The sequence below is a fragment of the Malassezia pachydermatis genome (assembly GCF_001278385.1).
Source record: "Malassezia pachydermatis strain CBS 1879 chromosome Unknown scaffold2, whole genome shotgun sequence".
Classification (NCBI taxonomy): domain Eukaryota; kingdom Fungi; phylum Basidiomycota; class Malasseziomycetes; order Malasseziales; family Malasseziaceae; genus Malassezia; species Malassezia pachydermatis.
The window spans coordinates 1,254,659-1,274,913 of record NW_017253139.1 but is presented as its reverse complement, the minus strand read 5'-3'; the positions used below and the strand labels follow the sequence as shown (position 1 = coordinate 1,274,913).

The following is a 20,255-nucleotide window of genomic DNA, read 5'->3' as shown; positions in this document are numbered from 1 at the left end:
AAGAAGGATCCAGGGGCCCAACCTGAATCAGTGCAGGAATCTGTCTCACTGCAGGCTGTTGCCGAAGGGATGTCACGTCACTCACTCTGACGACGAAACACGTGCTTCCCTTACTTTATTACTGGGCTTTAGTCAAAGGATGAGAATAACCACCTACGAAAGCTTAATCCAAGCATAAAATAGCATGACATTCTAGTAACGTATATAAATGCACAGATATAAGTACAGATGAAAGGGCATGAATAGTATATCACGGGGTCATATGGGTGCGTTCACTCCATGGCTATTATTATTATTATTTTCGATGAAGTTAAGACAACGATGTACCAAGATTTTCTGTGACCGTATGCTTTGGCGATGGGTCTTCTAGAACAGGTGTAAGCTGACAAACAATGCCAGAAAGCCCATGAATGGATGGAGAACTTGGTGCAACATGTGAAATTAGATCCTTTACTTGTATCGGGGGCGCGGTGCATGGAAGAGACTGCTGGGACATAATATACATAGGCCGCTTCGTTGAACGTTTTGGAGGAGGAGGAGGTGTGTGTGAAAGAGAAGACACAATAGGACGATAATCAAGATCTTCTGTAAATGATGATGAAATAGAAACGAGTTCGTTTTCTTCAGATGCATCGGTTGAGTGCGAAGAGTCAGAATCCGCTAAGTCAGGGATATCAGGTACGCTTGGTTGTCGACGCAGGCACATGCGCAGAAATAATGTATCAAGAGATACATCATCTTGAATGCCTAGATTGTTTCGTAAACGATCAAACTCACGAGCTGATGCACATGAAAACTCCCATTCATCATCTTCATCAAGGGTGTCCACCGATCCTGCCGAAGAAAACCGACGAGGAAGGAGCTTCTGGCGAAAAGAAGGCTGCCGTTGTTCAGCGAAACCAATGTATGAAAACCGCCGCGCATTGATGTCGGATATTGGCTCCCGTAGCGTGAGACTAGTGCCACTGAGTAGTGACCACCGAACGGCGTGGGCACGACTATTTGAGCGTGGAAGGGTTGCCATGGCTACACGGCGATGCGTAAAGACAGATCGGGATGGTGCGACACCCAGTAAGTACTCTGTTGTAGATTTGTACACGCAAGCTAAGCAACAGACAACTTGGCGTCACCGCCCTAGGGAAAGAGCTGAGCCCTGCGACGCGCGTACCTCATGTCAATGATGCATGCGGAAGGTAACCGGCTGCATGTAGGCTCCACTGATTACGAAACACTCATTCGCTGCTTTTTTCACAACGTGGATGGCCCCTTGCTGAACTCCACGCGCGATAGATTTACGGCTTGGCACACGTGGAAGAGAGATGGGTTTCTAACGATGACACAATACTTACATAACAACATGGTTCAGATACCTTTGGAAGACCGGCCTGCCTTCCGGGAATAACCGGAAGTTCCGTAACGAATCATGATTGGGCCCACGCAGGTCCTGTCCTCTGAATGAGCCACATCGCGCACAGACTGCGGGGCAGAGCAAGCGTTCTGGGCCGGGCCCGGCTGCATTCTCATATAAGAGCTCAGCACCGACGCTACAGTTTCGCCATATTCCAAAATGTCGGTTGACGGTGTTCGTATTCTTGCGCCGGTGTTGGGTGAGCATGCCCGCATCCTCACGCCTGAGGCTATCAAGTTCCTGGCGGTGCTGCACCGCAACTTTGAGCCGGTGCGTCAGGAGCGCCTGAAGGCTCGCGCTGCTCGCCAGGTTGAGCTGGACGGTGGTAAGACCCTGGACTTCCTCCCCCAGACCCGCGCTATCCGTGAGGACCCCTCTTGGCACTGTGCTGTCCCTGCCCCCGGTCTGCGTGACCGTCGTGTTGAGATCACTGGTCCGGTCGACCGCAAGATGGTCATCAACGCCCTGAACTCGGGTGCCTACACCTACATGGCTGACTTTGAGGACTCGAACTCGCCGACCTGGAACAACAACCTGGATGGTCAGGTGAACCTGAACGATGCGATCAACCGCCGCGTCGACTTCAAGGCCTCGAACGGCAAGGAGTACAAGCTCAAGCCTGCGAAGGAGCTGGCTACCCTCATTGTCCGTCCCCGTGGCTGGCACCTGAACGAGGAGTCGTTCCTTGTCGATGGCAAGCCGATGTCGGGTGGTCTGTTCGACTTTGGTCTCTTCTTCTTCCACAACGCCAAGAAGCTGGTGGAGATCGGCTATGGCCCGTACTTCTACCTTCCTAAGATGGAGTCCCACTTGGAGGCCCGTCTCTGGAACGATGTGTTCAACCTCGCCCAGGACTACATTGGCATGCCCCGTGGCACGATCCGTGGTACTGTGCTGATTGAGACCATCACTGCTGCCTTTGAGATGGAGGAGATTCTCTACGAGCTGCGCCAGCACTCGTCGGGTCTCAACTGTGGTCGCTGGGACTACATCTTCTCGTTCATCAAGCGCCAGCGCTACAACAAGTCGGCTGTCCTGCCTGACCGTGCTATGGTCACCATGACTGCTCCGTTCATGCAGGCCTACGTGAACCTGCTGATCCAGACCTGTCACAAGCGTGGTGCTGCTGCCATTGGTGGTATGGCTGCTCAGATCCCGATCAAGGATGACCCGAAGGCCAACGACGCTGCCATGGAGAAGGTGCGCGCCGACAAGCTCCGTGAGGTGCTGGCTGGTCACGACGGTACCTGGGTCGCTCACCCCGCTCTGGTCAAGATCGCTCTGGAGGTGTTCAACAAGCACATGCTCGGTCCGAACCAGTACCACATTCGCCGTGAGGAGGTCAAGGTCACTGCGCTTGACCTGCTGAACCCGAACGTGGCTGGTGACATTACTGAGGCTGGTGCGCGTGCTAACGTCTCGGCCCTGCTGGCCTACTGCGCCAACTGGGTTAAGGGCAACGGTTGTGTGCCGATCAACTTCCTTATGGAGGACGCTGCTACGGCTGAGATCTCGCGTATTTCGCTCTGGCAGTGGGTCTACCATGGTGCGAAGACCAAGGATGGCAAGGCCATCACGCCGCAGTTCATCGACGAGCTCACCAAGAAGGAGGCCGAGAAGCTGACCAAGCTCGACCCGAAGGCGGTGGAGCTCTCGCAGCGCTACCTTGCCCAGCAGGTGCGTGCGAAGGAGCCGAGCGAGTTCCTGACCACCGACCTGACGGCCCACCTCGACAACTCGCAGGGCGCCAAGCTCTAAGCGTGTGTCTATGTAGAGAAGTTACCTTTGTAGGCATCGATGTCTTTTGTATCCGATATGCGTGTGAAAAGGGCCAAGGAGGGAAAGTCTCCCTCCACAAAAGATAAGCAACAAGATGCATGTTTGTTATCAGCCCATCCATGTCTATAGTGTCAGCAGCACATCCACAAGAATCCACCACCATGGAGCATGAAGCATTTATGCGTGAGGCCATTAACCTATCGGAGAGAGTGTTACGCGAAGGAGCAGGGGGACCATTTGGCTGTGTCATTGTTCGCAATGGCACCGTGGTGGGCCGAGGCAGCAATAAGGTGACAGTGGATTGTGACCCAACGGCTCATGCAGAAGTGGTAGCTATACGCGACGCATGTGCCAACCTAAAGACTTTCCATCTGCAAGATTGCGTACTATACACAAGCTGTGAGCCCTGTCCTATGTGTCTCTCCGCGGTATACTGGGCTCGCATCCCCACAGTATATTATGGCAATAATCGCCGCGATGCCGCTGATATCGGATTTGACGACGACTTTTTATACCAACAAGTACCATTGGCCCCAGAACATCGGACTCTTACCATGATCCCGCTGTTGCGAGGCGAGGCACTGGTAGCCTTCCAAGGTTGGGCGAATTTAGCCGAAAAGATTGACTATTGAGGCCGTGATGGATCGTAGGCATCGTCGCTTCGGTATGACGAACTAGGCTCAGAAGGGCGTACATTCGGCTGGTATGGTTCATGGGATGTAGGCATGCCAATTGTAGGGTAGTTTGGTGAATAGCCAGGCACAGGCATAGGAAACGGAGGCATTGCATACGGCATAGTCGGTGCACCAAACCAAGACGGCGCAAACCGTGGATTGATATGAGGCATCGTCTGTGGCAGTCCGCCGTCAGATGGCATCCGGCGTGACTGGCTATCGCCCCAGCCAGGGGGGAAAGGGTATCTAGAAGACGCTTGTGCATCGCGGCGGCGACCACCGCGATTTGTAGGGCCCGACGAACGCTTTCCTCCGAGCGGTCCCAGCGATGCCGTAGCAGGATCCACTGTGGCCGACTCAGACGCGTGCGACGACGTTCGTGCTTTCTTCGACTTGCGTTTAGCAGCCGCCTCTGCCTCATCATCACTGTACTCCACCTCATCCTCAGCCACTTCTTCGTCCCACATATTGCTGGCATCACTGCCTTTAGTGCGGATTTGTCGTGTAAGAACATATGTGCTGCTAGACGGCAAAAAGTACACAGTCTTACCGATATGGACCATATCATGATCAATATCCACGGCGGCACGGAATCGCACTGTGTACATAGGAGCCTGGACAGATCCAAAGGTCTCGTAAATGAGTCCAAGCACCTCACCATCTTCAAAGCATAACAAACTCTCGGAATCAAGCACGTCATACGAGCGCGCAGATGGAACGGAATTTGAGGTATCAACTTGCGCAACCAGAACGACATTGTCCACAATGGAATGAATACGCCCGATAGGCTGTAGTGAGTCCAGCTCTTCCGCAGGCACTTTCTTAAACGGAGGTAGAGGAACACTCTCATCCACTACTTCATGTTTTGTACGTGGCGCAGATTGATCGCCACCACCCTCGTCCTCATCCAATTCTTGGATAGGTACGGGCGCAGTCTCTTCTTCTGACGAGTCTGAATCAGATGAAGAATCGCTGTCATCCTCAGATGTCGAAGCTTCCGTATCTTCTGCCGCTTCGTTGCGTGTATCAGTGACACCAGCTAAAAGCATGTCTGCTTGAATGTCTGCATCTGAGGCTAGTTGATTACCTTGACTCGCACGCAGCTTTTGTACAAGCTCTCTCTGTTCAGATAGAGACCGTTCCGTAGATGTAGTTTCAGGTGGGTCTGGTCGATTTTGCGCTGCATTAGCGTCAGAAGAAGCAAGGAGTGCCAGGGTATGATCAGCTTCTTCCAAGGGAGTATCATCTGTCTTGGCCACAGTAGTCACGGTAGATGGGGTCGTAATGTCTTCCGTGTCGTGTGTTGAGGGCTGGTTGCTGGTATCATTGCTTGGTGGGCGCAATTTTGACTGTTCGACGCCCATCGTAAGAGAAATACAAACGCAATTTGAAGCAGGCGAATCCTAGAAAACCGACATATTTTGTCCAAAACCTGCTCCACATAGGAACAGTGGCTCCAGGACGCTTCCCTAGGCACACTATTTGTCAGGGATGTCTCGGCATACCAAAACGTTTTCACGCACATCGGTGGCGAGCAAGCCACCACTATACATATACTATTGCCTATGTGGCGAGTTTGTTCTTGTCAGTAATACAACCTTGGAGTCGCTGCCTCGTCGTCCGTTAGATGGATCGTTTGTCTTGCGTTGTTTTGACTCCCCCAAGCAAGAAAATGGCGAGCGCATTGTTGCGCCCATATACAAGATAAGTGCCTCGCAAGGTTTAGGACAAATTCTCGAGCGGTATGTGGCTTTTTTGCTATTCTTACATCGCAGCCCTGACGGCAGTGTCGAACGACAGTATGAGTTTCGTTGTACACGGTGTCAACTTCCTATCGGCTATGAACATACGCCCCCACCTCTTAAGAGTGGCGGGGCTTTTACTTTCTTACTCCCAGGGGCACTAACGTACGTATCCCTATCACGTATTCACATTCAGGCGAAAACAGGGCAAGGTACCCTCTGATGCCTTTTTTGATGATACCAAGGCCCTTCCTAAGGCGTGAATATGCAAAGTAGTACATGATCCTTGATACATCAACCATTTACGACACTACGCGGCCCACAATATTGTAGCGCTGTCTAGTTAGTCGCTCATTCCATCGCTGACCAACCTTCTTGTAATATTCAAACTGCTCTGTTAGTTTCCTTTCATTAGCATACATACCCAATCATTTAGTACTTTCATCTGTGCCTCATTGAGGGTTGAGTAGTCAGACACAGCGTCTTCGGGCTTAAGGCTAGACATACCCAGGCCACGCGATGCGTCTTTCCCTGCAAAGACGGAGTAGCCCTTGCCGGGTTCTGTTGGGTCAGATAAACACAAGTACCACATACCATACATTTCTCTGCGTGGCGAGACGTCAAAAATAACACCTAAGTATGAGTAGAGTTCCGGTCTATGCACGTACCTTTAACAGCCACATATACAGGCTTCGATGGGTCAGATCCATTGTATTTCGCCAATTCCTCCGGCGTGAAGGGATCATCCTTCGGAGGCCTAATGTGAGAAAAAGTGTCTTAATCCAAACATACTGTGTGGGCGTTGTAGCTGGCTCCATCTTACTCGCCATCTTTGCGACAATAGTCGTGGGGAGAGGATGCTAGGGCCGTGCTACTTTTTTAGTCATACAATTTCAGCAGAGGTACCCATGTTGTTTAGACAAGCTATCTATACAAGTTATTCGGACAGAGCAACGCCTGAATCAGCATTGCGTGGGAACACAGGTACACTTCCAGGAACACCGTCAGCATTACGGTAAAAGGCCACAGGCTCGTCATCCACAAAGCGGCACGAACGAACAGTCTTCCATAGCGTAACAAACACGTTTTCCGTAGACTTGAGGTAGTGAGGGCCTAGACGCTTCTTCAGAGCCTCTGTGGCCTCCCAAGCGTTGTAATGAGGAATTTTGCTGCTAACATGATGGGCCACATGCGTCTCAGAAATACCGTGGAAGAACCAGGGGCCCACGAGGCCCAGCCATTCACGGTCAATCGTGCACAACGCACCACGAGGGAAGGTCCACATGGATGGCTGGTAGTGAGGCAGCTTAACGTCTGTGTGCTGCAGGTAGGTGATCATTACAAGCCAATGGTTGGTCCACAAGTAGGGTACAATGTAGTACTTGGCCACATCCATCCATCCGCCTGGAGCTACCTTGGCCCAAGCGTAGAGGCAGGAGAGTGTCAATAGGATGCCTGCATCCGATGCCAGAATTTGGTTGCGGTGGCGCTTGTCGAAAATGATGGAGTTAGGAGAGAAATGATTGGTGTATGGTGGGTAATGAGGTTGTCCGGAAACATTGAACAGCAGGTACAGAGGCCAGCCCAACAGCTGCTGAATTAGCAGCTCAATGAAGTTGTACAGAGGAGCATCTTCAAGAATCTCCGCAATCCACTCGCCCCACGTCGTATTCTCATTAACAAGAGGAGACTTGTCATCGGCAGGACGCAGAGGCAAGAGGCCACGCGAGGAACGAGTCTTTGGCACAAACACCTCGTCACGAGTCATGTGTCCCGTGCCAGCATGGTGGCGCGCATGCGAGATACGCCAGGAATGGTAGGGTACTAGCAGAGCCGAATGCAGGACCCATCCTACAGCGTTGTTTACTGTCTTGCTTGGGCTAAATGCCTGGTGACCACATTCGTGAGCTACCACCCACACGCCAGTAAACACCAGTCCTTGAACAAAACCGTACAGAGCCCAAAGAGCAAAGCTCATAACGGCCTTGCTTGCATCCGGCGAAAGAGAAGGAAGCTGCACACCCATCTGTGACACAACGGGGTCAATCCATGTCGCTGCGTAGATCAACAGGCCAGCCTGGACCAAATCACCGATCAAGTACAACGACGAGTAAAATGTCGAGCGCTTGTAGCAGTGCGCAGGGATCGCAGAGAGGAGATCTTGTACCGACAGCTCTGGAACCTTGTATTGGAACAGCTTCTCTTCCTCGTATTCCTTCGCACGGCGAGGTGCGTAACGTTGTCCGTTGACGTCCTTCGCGGAATCCACTACCATCTTGCAGCTGAAGAAAGGCGCGTGTGCTTCCTCAACTGAGGGCTGCTCCATTTTATCCTGACTGACACGGTGTCTTTTTCAGTTTTTTATTGGCTGCCAATATTGTTACATTTTATCCCAATATAGATCGTTTGTACCCTATTATTATTATTGGCTTACTACATTCTTCACACTGATGTCTGCATCAATGCCCACATGCGCTTGGCGCCAGTACCCATTGGAGCGACATACAAACGTGACAAAGTGTTTAGTCACGTTTACGCTTCAACTGCGAGCCTACAGCATGAATTAAGCGTATTTCGTTTTGCGTTTCCGCCGCTGGAGTCGCAACGCACTGGGCGCTAGAGCTCATAGAATTGGGGCGCGTCGACTGCTTCGTGACGAAAGAGTTTATGCGGTTGGGAATTCCTGCCAGCTGACAGAACGCCTCTGTTTGCGGGTTCTTGTAAGGGTCTAATGTCAATAGGTTTTTGCACAAAAACGTACGAATAGACTTTCTGCTTTGCTGCGCATACTCGCTCTGCGTCGGCGCAGTACGAGTAAATGGTTGCGCTATCCGAATATCCAAGGGATTCCCCTCTGCTGTGGCCAACTGCGCGTCTATCTTCTGCATAGCTTCGTGGACGGCATTTTGCAGGTTCGGATCGGTAGGCAATGGCAGTGGTTTTTGTGTGCGATGGAAAGAGAAATAGGGATCCAATGCTTGTGTAATTGCCAACCAGGGTTTATGATACGTCAGTGAAACTTCTCGACGACCCTGCGTCAGGGTATCTGTGGATGTAGGTATTTCAAAGAACTGGAATGAGTTACGCTCTGTACGTACATGAAGGTATCCGCCCTTGGATGTGCATTTCCCTAGGGCTAAAAAGTCTGTGATGGATTGGGGCTGCACTACGCTAGGGGTAGGAGGCAGCTCCTCGTCCGAGTCATCATCCACGTTTATTGCTTCCGGATTGTCAGAAATGCTGGCATGAGATGCTTGGGGCATAACACCATGCACCACATGTGCCGCAAATTCGACGTGAAGATGCGCCGAGAACCAATAACGTGGCTGTAATTCATTCAATAGCATCTGTAATGGCGGAGAGCCAAGCGATGAAGAGTATACTTCTTCGCGGAAAAAGGGCTTGGCACGTAATAGTGCCTGTACATCGCCGTATTGTTCGACGCCGTTTGGCCAGTCGTGTGACATAAAAACCGTGGGCCGTGATAGCATAGCAAGTTTGGTAATCTCAAACTGCCGTGTATGGTATATACTGCGCATATCACCCGCAGAGAAAGGCTGTCGCTCAAAGCGGCCACGTTGATAGTCATCGTTTTTGAAGATACCCGAGGCTGCTGCAATAGGGATGCCATTGACTTCTACGCAGCCTGCAGCACCCATATAATATATGTTTGGAGCGATCCAGCCGCCATAAAATCTGCATTAGTGCTTGTCTTGCTACGCACAATTCCCACATATAGTTGCTTGCCTCATGGTTCCCGCCGATGACGAGCGTTAGTATGGGCGCCACTTTTTCGCCCGCGTAATACTTGTGAAAATCACCGAGACGTTGATACTTGGTGGGTACAGCCAAGCTAGCTAAGTCGCCCTCGTTGCGAAGCGCCTGGGGTCAGTGATATGAACTTCGTACCTGAATATCCCCACATAAGAGCACGAGATCTACAGGTTGCTGAGAGATCCTTTCTTCCTCCAAGATCGCATCGTAGATACGGTCTAATTCTCCATGACAGCATCCTTCTACGGCGATCTGGATTGTGTCAGCCCACCCATTTGCATGCACACGCGACGTACTTTCATGCTCGTTACGAGGCAGGGGAAAAGTAGCATTCCTGTCAAACCTCCACAGCGATGACTAAAGCCTGGCGGCGATGACGAATCGAGAGTGTCTGAGCGCAACAAAGGAGCCTTTCGTGGCTTCGTGGTACGATCTTCTGGGTCGATGCCGGTACCCAGGCGAGTTTCCGCTCGATTTCTGCCTCCTATTCGGCTCGGCTCTCGCAATACATTCGCTCGTGTACCTATTTCGTCTTTGCCCGTCAAGTGTCTCTCGACGCCCTCGACGACGCTACGTAATCCTTTTCTGCGAACTATGCCTCTGAGTGTCCGGGAGTTTGCCACTGTGACAGCACCGCCTCTTGGTGCGAGTGCGTCCAGCACGAAGTTTGTCCCGCATCATATGAAAATGGATGATGACAGCGATGTGACTTTTTATGTGTACGAAGGCGCTATGGAGAAGCCCAAAACTGATCAGCGCGAGTATCGTCTTGTTCGCCTCGCCAACGATCTTGAGGTGCTCGTGATCAGCGATCCCACGACCGACAAGGCTAGTGCTGCTATGGATGTGCGTGTAGGTCATCTAAGTGATCCTTCTGAGCTGCAGGGTATGGCGCATTTCTGCGAGCATCTGCTGTTTATGGGTACGAAAAAGTACCCTCGTGAGAATGAGTACAGTGAATATTTGTCGAATCACAGCGGCAGCTCCAATGCGTTTACCTCGCTGGAAAACACGAACTACTTCTTCGATGTGGGTCATGCTCACTTTGAAGGCGCTTTGGACCGTTTTGCGCAGTTTTTCCTGGAGCCCCTCTTCGATCCGAGCTGTTCGGAGCGTGAGATTCGCGCTGTCGACTCGGAGCACAAAAAGAATCTGCAGTCTGATATGTGGCGTGCATTTCAGCTCGAGAAGAGCTTATGTGATCCCTCGCATCCCTACTCCAAGTTCGGTACAGGGAACATTACGACGTTGTGGGATGAGCCGCGCGCCCACGGCCTCGATATCCGCGACGAATTGCTCAAGTTCCATGCTAAGTACTACAGTGCGAATATGATGAAGCTTGTCGTTCTCGGCCGCGAGTCACCTGAGCAGCTTATGCGCTGGGTGGTGGAAAAGTTCTCGCAGGTGCCCAACAAGGGATGCGACGCGCCTTCGTTCCCAGGCTCGCCATTGGGGCCTTCCCAGCTCGGTACTGAGGTGATCTTCCGCACGATCAAGGATGTGCATTTGCTGGACATTACGTTCCCGTTCCCTGAGCAGGTGCACTTGTATCTATCCAAGCCAGGGCAGTTGCTTTCGCACTTTATTGGGCACGAGGGTGATGGCTCGCTGTTTTCTTGCCTGAAGCAGCGTGGCTGGGCGAATTCGCTCAGTGCTGGCTCATCCATCAATGCTGAGGGCTTTGAGCTGTTCAAGATCCACATTGATCTTACGACCGAGGGCTATACCCGTTATGAGGATGTTGCTGCGGCGGTGTTCCAGTACCTGGACCTGCTCCGTTCGCAGCCTGTTCAGGAGTGGATGTACGAGGAAGTGCGGCGTCTGAGCGAGTTGCGGTTTGAGTTCAAGGAAAAGAGCTCACCGGCGATGTATGGCTCGACGCTGGCGAGTCAGATGCAGCATGGCCTCCCGCCTGCATGGCTCTTGTCCGGCCCCTATGTTCTTCGCGAATTTGATGCACCGCTGATCCAAGCAACGTTGGAGAGCCTGCGCCCTGAGCACTGCCGCCTTATGCTGGCAGGACGTGAGCCGCCTGCGGGTGTAGCGTTGGACCAAAAGGAGCAGTGGTACGGTACCGAGTATACGATCCGGCCGCTTCCTCCTCGTATTCTTGAAGCTGAGGCGACGTTGGATGGCATGGCCATGCCTCATGCCAATCAGTTTATTCCGCAGAACCTCGACGTCGCGTCGTCCGACCGACCGGACGACGTGCCAGCGGCCGATCGACCGCAGCTACTAACGCGTACACCTTTGTCACGGTTGTGGCACAAGCAAGACGACCGCTTCTTCCTGCCCAAGGCAAATGTCGCGCTGCTGCTTCGTACGCCGAACGTGAACGCGTCGCCACGCACGGCTGTGCTTTCGCGATTGTATGTGGAATTGGTCAAGGATGCGCTGTGTGAGTTTTCCTACGACGCCGATGTGGCTGGCCTGCATTACAACATCGATAGCCAGATGGATGGCATCGATGTCATTCTTGGTGGCTACAACGACAAGCTTCCACAGCTTTTGCATGCTGTGCTAGATACGATGAAGGGGCTGCGTGTCGATGAGAAGCGTTTCCTTATCATCAAGGAGCAGGTGCGACGCAACTACGAAAACTTTGATGTGGAGGAGCCGTACCAGCATGCGGCGTACTACTCGTCGTACCTGCTTACGGAGCACATGTGGACGCAGCATGACAAACTGAAAGTGATTTCTTCGATCACCGCGAAGGATGTGCAGACGTACCAGGCGGAGCTGCTGAGCGCGCTGCATGCCGAGATGCTGGTGCACGGCAACATGTCGGCATCGGTGGCGCACTCGCTGCTGGCTGATGTGGAATCGCGTTTGGACTTCAAGGCACTACCAGTGCATTTGACGGTGCCGCCCCGCTCGCTTATTCTGCCGCCGGGCCACCGCGTCGCATGGCATCTGCCTGTGGCCAATGCCGGCAACGTGAACTCCTCGTTGGAATACTACTGCCAAGTGGGCGACCCGACAGATGTGCGCAAGCGTACGATGCTGGCTCTACTGGCCCAGATCGCGCATGAGCCGTGCTTCGATCAGTTGCGGACTAAGGAGCAGCTGGGCTACCTGGTCTTTAGTGGTGTGCGTACCTCTGTGGGCCAAATGGGGTTCCGTGTGATTGTCCAGTCGGAGCGTTCGTCGACATACTTGGAGTCACGTATTGACGCGTTCTTTGAGCAGCTTTTGCAGCAGATGCGTCGCATGACCGACGCTGAATTTGAGGCCCACGTTCGTTCCCTGCTGCACAAGCGCCAAGAGACGGTGAAGAACCTGGCCGAGGAAACGATGCGGTTCTGGCAGAGTATTCATTCTGGGTACTATGACTTTTTGCATCGTGAGCGCGATGTCGCTGTGCTCCCAACGTTAACCAAGGACGATATGATCGCGTTTATGGAGCATTATATCCACCCCAGCAGCCCCCATCGTGCGAAAACGGTGACGCATCTGGACGCACAGACTGAGCCAGGCACGTCTTCGACGCCGCTCAGCCCAGAAGCTTGGCAGGCCTTCTTTGCGTACGTCGAAGACCACGGCATGGCTGTCCCTGCGGAGGCGCGGGAAGGACTCCAGGCGCAAGTGACGAGCGTCGAAAGCCTGCGTTCGTTTGTGCAGCAGGCGTTTGCGCAGGGCGAGATGCCGGCGACGCTCCAGGAAGCGGATTTGATGCGCGTCGTGGAGCTCGCTGCAGCTGAGCACCCTGTCTCGTCGTCCGACACCACTGCCACCACCACCGCCTTGCCGCCGGCGCCAAACGACGTTCTGAAGGCCGAGGAGGTACGTGATGTCCAGACATTCAAGCAGCGCTTGCAGCCCAGTGTGGACGCTGCGCCTGTGCTGCCTTGGTCGGCATACGAGCAAGAGCCGCACACGCGCGTCGATGCTTCCCAGTATGGCGCACCGCTTGATGCGGCGCCTACACCTATGCGAGCCAATATATAGGAAATTCGATGGTGTTCGCACACGTATACAAGGGTTTGTCTACTTACTTGCGGATGACCTTCGGGGCAGCACCGCCCTGCACAAAGCCATCAACGCCAGCGTACGTGGCACTCGACTCGAGCGCCTCAATACGGAGCAGCTGGTTGTACTTGGCCACACGCTCCGAGCGAGCGGGCGCACCCGTCTTGATGATACCCGAGCTGAGAGCCACAGCCAGGTCGGCAATGGTAGTGTCCTCCGTCTCACCCGAGCGGTGCGAGACCATAACACCCCAGTTGTCCGACTGCGCGAGCTGGGCAGCCTGGATCGACTCCGAAATGGTACCGATCTGGTTGATCTTGAGCAGCAGACCGTTGCAGGCCTTCTTCTCAATGGCCGTCTTGATACGCAGCGGGTTGGTCACCGTCAGGTCATCACCGATGATGGTAATGCCAGCCGACTCGCGCAGAATGGTCCACGCCTCCCAGTCGTCCTGGTCGAAGGGGTCCTCAATCGAGATGATCGGGTACTTCTGGATGTAGCCCTTGTAGATCTCAGCAAGCTCAGCACCGGTCACCCACTTGCTCGAGTCCGAGTTGGGGTTCTTGAAGTCCAGGTCGTACTTGCCGTCCTTGTAGAACTCCGAGCTGGCCACATCCAGCGAGATGTTCACGCGGCCCTCGTAGCCAGCCGTCTTGATGGCCTCCATAAGCAGGTCGAGCGCCTCGTCCGCCGAGTGCACGTTGGGAGCAAAGCCACCCTCGTCACCGACGTTGGTAGCGTCAATGCCGTACTTCGCCTTGATAACCTTCTTCAGGGTGTGGTACACCTCCGTGCCGATCTGCATCGACTCCGTGAAGGTCTTGGCGCCCGTCGGGACGATCATGAACTCCTGGAAGGCCAGCGGGTTGCCAGCGTGGGCACCACCGTTGATCACGTTCATGGCCGGAGCCGGGAGCACGTACGGCGCGCTGGTGCCAGACAGGTCCGAGAGGTACTTGTACAGCGGCAGGTCCTTCTCGCCCGCACCAGCCTTGGCCACAGCGATCGAGACACCAAGAATGGCGTTCGCACCAAGCTTGCCCTTGTTCTGGGTACCGTCGAGCTTGATCAGGAAGTCATCGATCTCCTTCTGCGAGGTCACGGCAATGCCCGACTTAATGAGCTCCGTCGCAATCACGTTGTTCACGTTGTCCACAGCCTTGTCGACACCCTTGCCAACCCACTTCGACTTGTCACCGTCGCGCAGCTCCACGGCCTCGTGGACACCTGTCGAGGCACCCGAGGGCACAGCAGCACGGAACAAGCCCTTCTCCGTGGTGAGGTCGACCTCGACCGTGGGGTTACCACGCGAGTCGACGATCATGCGTGCCTGGATCTTCTGAATGCTCATCGTAACTATGTTTGGCTGAACAGACTAACCCGACAACCGGGTACCCGGGTTCTTTTATAACATGTGTCCACCCCGGTCGTGCGTGGCAGTCGGTTCCACGTGGCTCTTGCAGAGAAGGTCGAACGCTTGGTCCCTTTCCGGTCACATCCGATGGCCACGCTCACTTGCGCTAAATGCCACGTGGATCAGGCCGCAGACAAGCACCACGGTAGGTCGAGCATCTCGCGCCATTCCGTGTCGTTGCTGGGCAGGTCAGGGAACGGCTGCGATGTACGTTGGAACGATGGCAGCGAGGCACAACGTACCAGCGGCCCCGTCAGCGCCCACGCCGTCGATGGCACCGTCTGGCGCGTAGGGAAGGGCGGCGCTTTGTGCTCTGCTGGCGACACGGAGAGCTTTTGTAGATGTAGTAGCAGGACTCGCGCCACTGCTGGGTACATATTTAGCGCATAGTTCTCATAGAGCGCACTCACAAACTGGCGGAGCGTCCATACATGCGTCGCCGCGCGCCCCTGCTGTGCAGCCTCAATGTGTTCCATGGGGTAGGCAATCGCCTTGTTCACTCGCTCCTTGTCGCCTGGACGGCATGTAAGTAGCGCAAGAAGCTGCTCTTCTCGCTCTACACGATGCTTCAGGTAGCGACGTAGCGTCTCCTTGCCTTTGGGAATCACGGGGCCATGCCCTGGGAACAGCACATTTTCGCCGCTCATCCCCGTCATCGGCGTACCTACGACGCCCAGCGGCGTGGCTGGTCGCATCGTTAGCAAGGACAGACCACGCTGAATCCCATGCATGTACAAAATGAGATCTTCAAACACAGTCGAGCCCCGGCCCAGAACATTGTCGCCTGTGAGCAAAATATTGTCTTCTTCCAACAAAAACATCATATGATCTGCCGCATGGCCAGGCGTATATAAAGCGCGCACGGATGTTACGCGCGTCGGATCTTCGGGGTCCCTGACGCGTATCGTCATATTGTCACGAAGCGGCCACATCATACGGGCAGGGCCATCTACGCCAGGCACATGGAGATACGCGTTGAGCGGCACACGTTCTACACGCTCAAACAGACTGGGATCTGTCACTGGCTCTGGGAACTTGAAGATACGAGGGACAGGGACCTGAGCGTACGGCGCTGCCTCTTTGCGCAATTTGTCCAGCATACGCAAGACAAAAGGAACACCACCGACATGATCATGATGCCAGTGCGTCAAGATACTGCGGTTAGACATGGGCCCACGTACATGTCTGTAATGCCAATTCGCACAGGCGCGTGTGCATCGTCCTGCATGGACAAGTTGCCACGCAGGACCTGCTCGAGGATCGGCGCATAGTCCTCCCTGGCATCGCCCGTATCGACTAGCATCGCTGGTAGAAGCGTATTCCGATCCTCAAAGTTCCAGTCGCTTGGCGGCATGAGCAAATAGGTATTGGTGCCTGCGTGTGAGACACGCAAACGAGAACGTACCATTCAATGTAAAGGTGCTTGGGTTTTGGCCCAAAATCCGTACCGTCCTAGCATTCAGACGCGTAATATCTCCCATGGCATCCAGCGGCTTGCTCTTGGGCGCGTCCGAGGTGGACGTGCTGCACGACATGCTCGTAGGCAATGCCAAGAAAGAAAAGCAGGCCTAGGCGCCCAACACGTTGCCTTCTTTCTTACTCAACGCTCCTCCACTTGCGCCTCATCGCCTCCACCATGGCCCAAGGCCCTGACACATCCGGCTGGGGCGATCAGGCTGCCTGGGTATGTACTCAACATGACTTACCTTGCAGACAGCCTCATCGGAGCCTACAGCAGGCACTGTAGCCGAGAAGGAGCGACTTGTGCGGTATGTTGGTCGGCGACTCACGCAGCAGCGACGTCCTATCGCTTCAAAGCGGCATTCAAGGTTCGTTGGCCGACCCCACCGCCTGACCCACAGAACTGATGGAACGCATGTCCCATGTGCAGCAGGAATGCACCAAAGCTGAAGCAGAAAATGAAATGCTACAGACCTACATTGATGGTATCACGAAAAACATGGCCTCCAAGAGCTAAAAGCCGCCCATACGCTTTTTGCGTTTCGGGACCGTAGCGCGTTGCGCAAATCGGCCAGGCTCTACTTGCGTTTGTGTGACCATAGGAGGCTGTGATGCATCCCACTCCTGACTCGCTGATGGTTGCGACGCTGTGACATCGACGCGAATCGGGGAGCTGGCTGGCTCTTTGGCACGCGTTCGTTTGCCTGCACGCTCTGCCGCTTTCGCGACGACCATGGGGCGCCTCCGCTGCTGCGACGAGGTAGGCGTACGAGGCAGGGCCTCGAAGCTTTTCTGGGTGGGTGCCTCCAGATCCAAGCCACGGTAGGGCGATATGTATGTATAGTCTTCCACGGATGTGCCGCTGGGCCATTCTGTAAGGAGCAAGTTGGCTGCGTCCGATAGATCGTCCGTCTCGGTGTCCACGGTAGGCTCGCTTTTGGCATCCCATACCCAGTTGTGATGCTCGCCTGTGGTCTCAGCGGCAGGTACCGCCTGTGGAATACACGTACATGCCAAGGCCAAGTCCACAGCTTCCTGAGCTTCAGCTGCTTGGACGCACGGTTGCGCGGCTGGGTCGCCTATAGGAGGCGGCCCTAGAGACGGTAGCCACGTAGGTACGTGTACTGTCTCTTCTGGGGCCTCGGGGTGCATCGCGCGTGCAAGCGATGTCGTGGATTGCTTTTTCATTCGCTGCCACAACATTGGCCACGCGGAGGACGCAAGCGCTGTGCTGCCATGCAAGGCCACATCCATATGCAGTTGGGACGAGCCAAGCGCATGCTTCTTGTCTTGGTTATAGTACAGTCGATCGAGTCTGGTGTGAGTGTATGGTCCACGTACAAAGTATGCGTCGTTCCTCGAAGTGGTTTTGGTGTTTTGCCGAGCGACGCTACCAGCGACGGCGCCTCGGCCTCGGCAGCTAAGGGGTCCGGGATGCCCATCCAGCCTAGCATCGCGACTGGTATCAGTAAACAACATACGTACGCTGATGTACAGCACGGAAATCCATATGTGTCGCTTCTCGCTCCCCGAAGGGCCCACTATCTTCCAGCCTCTGTGCTTGGGTCGCTGCCGCTTGCAAGGTGGGCGTCCAAGTGACATGTACGTCCCAAGGCTCGGCAGGCTTCGTAGCGTAACTTTGCATCCATATATCGCCGCGTTGCGTCTGCTCCATCTGCAGAATGAGCGGCGCTGTAGCGCCAGGGACACTGGCCATATCGACCCAGTACGACGAAGACGGCGCCTCTGGTGCCCACGACAGCGGCACGGCCGACGGGAGCGTACTAGGCAAGTCAAAAAGCAACTTGGTAGTAGGGTCGGTGTGGGTCTGGTACGCCGTCGTTAGGCGGTTGCGTCGCGAGGTCAGGCATAGCACTTCCGTGTCGTTTGCATACAAGGCATGCAGACGCAGCGATCGGTCATACCCACGCCGGTGACTCCACGATTGCAAGGGCACGTTTGGGTAGCGCAGATCGTAGTATTCCACAACATCTGTCGTCGACACTGCGGCACATACCGTGTCATGCGCATACAGGGACGAGGCACATACGCTGGTATACTTGCTTTGTTGCATAGCCGTCGTCGAGTACGCAGCTTGTGCCACGACAGAAGGCTCTGGTGCTCGATCATCGAGGAAATATACTTCGGTGGCATTGGCGGCTAGGTAGCCTTGGGGCGAGACTCTAGTGATTGTGCCAAATCGGTCTCCCTGGCTCGACGAACGTTGCGCTAGCGTCGTGCCGGTATGCTGTGTCATATCCCACATTCGAATATGGCCATGGGTATCGATCATCGTGAGGGCGTTCTTATATAGGCACGCATCCACTTGTCGTGTGGGTATATGTTCATTGGTATGCACACGGTCGATGATATGCCATGCATACATCGCATCGTCCTCGGTATCGCGCCGTTCGATATAGCCCACCAGGATGGTCGTCCATGTACGAACAAGCACGGTGGAAAACGACTCGCGTGCATGATATGCTGTGACTTGGAGGATGGGCGAGGTCGTAGTGAGGATCGGTCGGCCGCCAGCAACGGTATGCCATGCATGTCCTTTGTCTTCCCACGTCATGGCAACTGCGGTCAGTACAGGCTATACATACACAAATCGCATCGGTTCACGCCACCGACGCATACTAGGCAGCATGAAAGTGTCGAATCCATCGCGATCGAGGTAGTACATCCCACTAGATCGTCATCACCGTGATCGTGCTGTTGCCATTGAAGCTGCTCATCTTCCAGCATGGTCTGTGCCAAGAGGCGCGATGGGACGTCGATGCCTGGGTGGTACCTATGCAGGAACGTCATAGCATGCAACGCTCGTTCATGCACGGGTGTCTGCTCCTTGTACGGCAGAGGTTCTCGGCCTGTACCAGGGAACAGTCGTACAGCCGCACCCACCTTCTGAAAGTACGGCGCGCCTTTTCTCGCGCCTCCCACATGCCATCGGACAGACGACGGAGTCTCCGCTGTCGGCTCTGCCCGCACTAGCGCTGCAGAGCCGATCTCCTCCAGAAACTGTAGTGTACTCGTGGTCTACCACGCGCTCACCGCGCGACTACACAGGGACGCGGTTCGTGCGATGTGGAGGACTGACGAGGATGCACGCGGCCAGGCATACGTACGTACGAGTAAGCGAGCTATGTAGACAAAAATACAGTATCGTGGCCAGATCCAGGGGCGATCTAGCATGTCCCTATCAAAAACACACGTAGGGCACTATTTCGAACCAAGGGATAGGGAATGGGGGGAAAGCATTTGAGCCAACAGCGCATCCACTGTCTGCATCGGTGGTGGCCCCGATGGAGAGGCCGCGGATGGTCCAGGGGACGCCACTGACGACGGCGCTGTGGTCGGCGGCGTTTCTGACGACGTGGCCTTGTCGGTACGCATAGAGAAACGAGGCGTGGGAAGACTCGCAGCGGAAGGCGAATTGTGGAAAGTCGGTCCGGCGTACGCCGCGGCTGGCGTCGCCGTAGCTTCCTTGGTGGGCGTAGCGGTCGACCGTCCATCGCGTGGCTTCGCATTGTTCTTCTGGTTTTTGGGCTTTCGGCGATCCGGTACGGTAGCTGCATTGGACGACGAGCCCTTCTTCTTCCCTCCTTTAGGCGTGCCAAACGTTTCTGCGTCTTTCTCATCCGCTGCATGATCAAACGTAGGCCCCGCACGATGGGATTGCTGGAAAAGTTGCTGCTGCCATGTCATCGTTGTCTCAGGGTTCGCTGGCACCGCCTTTTCATTTTTCTTTGGCGCTGGTGCCGAGCCTTTCGACGCTGGCTTCTTCAGCGTCACTGCCTTGGACTTCTTCTTTCGGTTCGCCTGCCCGTCTTGACTCCATGACTGACTCATAAGCTGCTGTTGCCATGTCATATGAATGGCCTCGGCTGGACCAGCATTCGATGTCGCGACTGTATCCATATCAGAATTAAATTTATGTGTGTGTCTCGGTATCCAGAACGTCAATGGGGAAATTGAGGTTCACAGCCAATGCCATCGATCTAGAGACACCACAGTGAGTCGTACGCCCTCGT

General features: G+C 54.4%; 10 protein-coding genes across 10 annotated transcripts; 3 read left to right on the top strand and 7 right to left on the bottom strand.

Moving 5' to 3' along the window:
- Positions 1 to 1,567: 1,567 nt before the first annotated feature.
- On the top strand, positions 1,568 to 3,166 carry Malapachy_2702 (malate synthase; the record flags this gene model as incomplete). The annotated part of the gene is made up of 1 exon (XM_018137190.1): positions 1,568 to 3,166. The coding sequence occupies one exon, from the start codon at positions 1,568 to 1,570 to the stop codon at positions 3,164 to 3,166; it is 1,599 nt and encodes a 532-aa protein (XP_017993171.1).
- Positions 3,167 to 3,812: 646 nt separating this feature from the next.
- On the bottom strand, positions 3,813 to 5,225 carry Malapachy_2719 (snornp assembly factor; the record flags this gene model as incomplete). Its single annotated transcript, XM_018137207.1, has 1 exon — positions 3,813 to 5,225. One exon carries the CDS (start codon positions 5,223 to 5,225, stop codon positions 3,813 to 3,815), a length of 1,413 nt encoding a protein of 470 aa, XP_017993262.1.
- A 127-nt stretch (positions 5,226 to 5,352) lies between these two features.
- Malapachy_2733 (hypothetical protein) lies at positions 5,353 to 5,866 on the top strand (the record flags this gene model as incomplete). Its single annotated transcript, XM_018137221.1, has 2 exons — positions 5,353 to 5,603; positions 5,800 to 5,866. 2 exons carry the CDS (start codon positions 5,353 to 5,355, stop codon positions 5,864 to 5,866), a joined length of 318 nt encoding a protein of 105 aa, XP_017993128.1.
- A 39-nt stretch (positions 5,867 to 5,905) lies between these two features.
- On the bottom strand, positions 5,906 to 6,433 carry Malapachy_2697 (progesterone binding protein; the record flags this gene model as incomplete). The annotated part of the gene is made up of 5 exons (XM_018137185.1): positions 5,906 to 5,938; positions 6,028 to 6,164; positions 6,198 to 6,236; positions 6,272 to 6,360; positions 6,396 to 6,433. 5 exons carry the CDS (start codon positions 6,431 to 6,433, stop codon positions 5,906 to 5,908), a joined length of 336 nt encoding a protein of 111 aa, XP_017993419.1.
- A 107-nt stretch (positions 6,434 to 6,540) lies between these two features.
- Malapachy_2692 (delta-12 fatty acid desaturase) lies at positions 6,541 to 7,878 on the bottom strand (the record flags this gene model as incomplete). The annotated part of the gene is made up of 1 exon (XM_018137180.1): positions 6,541 to 7,878. The coding sequence occupies one exon, from the start codon at positions 7,876 to 7,878 to the stop codon at positions 6,541 to 6,543; it is 1,338 nt and encodes a 445-aa protein (XP_017993414.1).
- Positions 7,879 to 8,125: 247 nt separating this feature from the next.
- On the bottom strand, positions 8,126 to 9,679 carry Malapachy_2690 (rna lariat debranching enzyme; the record flags this gene model as incomplete). Its single annotated transcript, XM_018137178.1, has 4 exons — positions 8,126 to 9,299; positions 9,328 to 9,485; positions 9,513 to 9,629; positions 9,674 to 9,679. The coding sequence occupies 4 exons, from the start codon at positions 9,677 to 9,679 to the stop codon at positions 8,126 to 8,128; spliced, it is 1,455 nt and encodes a 484-aa protein (XP_017993416.1).
- A 292-nt stretch (positions 9,680 to 9,971) lies between these two features.
- Malapachy_2704 (ste23-metalloprotease involved in a-factor processing) lies at positions 9,972 to 13,325 on the top strand (the record flags this gene model as incomplete). Its single annotated transcript, XM_018137192.1, has 1 exon — positions 9,972 to 13,325. One exon carries the CDS (start codon positions 9,972 to 9,974, stop codon positions 13,323 to 13,325), a length of 3,354 nt encoding a protein of 1,117 aa, XP_017993173.1.
- A 43-nt stretch (positions 13,326 to 13,368) lies between these two features.
- Malapachy_2681 (phosphopyruvate hydratase) lies at positions 13,369 to 14,697 on the bottom strand (the record flags this gene model as incomplete). Its single annotated transcript, XM_018137169.1, has 1 exon — positions 13,369 to 14,697. One exon carries the CDS (start codon positions 14,695 to 14,697, stop codon positions 13,369 to 13,371), a length of 1,329 nt encoding a protein of 442 aa, XP_017992771.1.
- A 185-nt stretch (positions 14,698 to 14,882) lies between these two features.
- Malapachy_2720 (hypothetical protein) lies at positions 14,883 to 16,295 on the bottom strand (the record flags this gene model as incomplete). The annotated part of the gene is made up of 3 exons (XM_018137208.1): positions 14,883 to 15,915; positions 15,942 to 16,134; positions 16,166 to 16,295. 3 exons carry the CDS (start codon positions 16,293 to 16,295, stop codon positions 14,883 to 14,885), a joined length of 1,356 nt encoding a protein of 451 aa, XP_017993082.1.
- A 439-nt stretch (positions 16,296 to 16,734) lies between these two features.
- Positions 16,735 to 20,142, bottom strand: Malapachy_2715 (hypothetical protein; the record flags this gene model as incomplete). The annotated part of the gene is made up of 5 exons (XM_018137203.1): positions 16,735 to 17,536; positions 17,563 to 17,680; positions 17,707 to 18,801; positions 18,828 to 19,242; positions 19,504 to 20,142. 5 exons carry the CDS (start codon positions 20,140 to 20,142, stop codon positions 16,735 to 16,737), a joined length of 3,069 nt encoding a protein of 1,022 aa, XP_017993266.1.
- Positions 20,143 to 20,255: the final 113 nt, after the last annotated feature.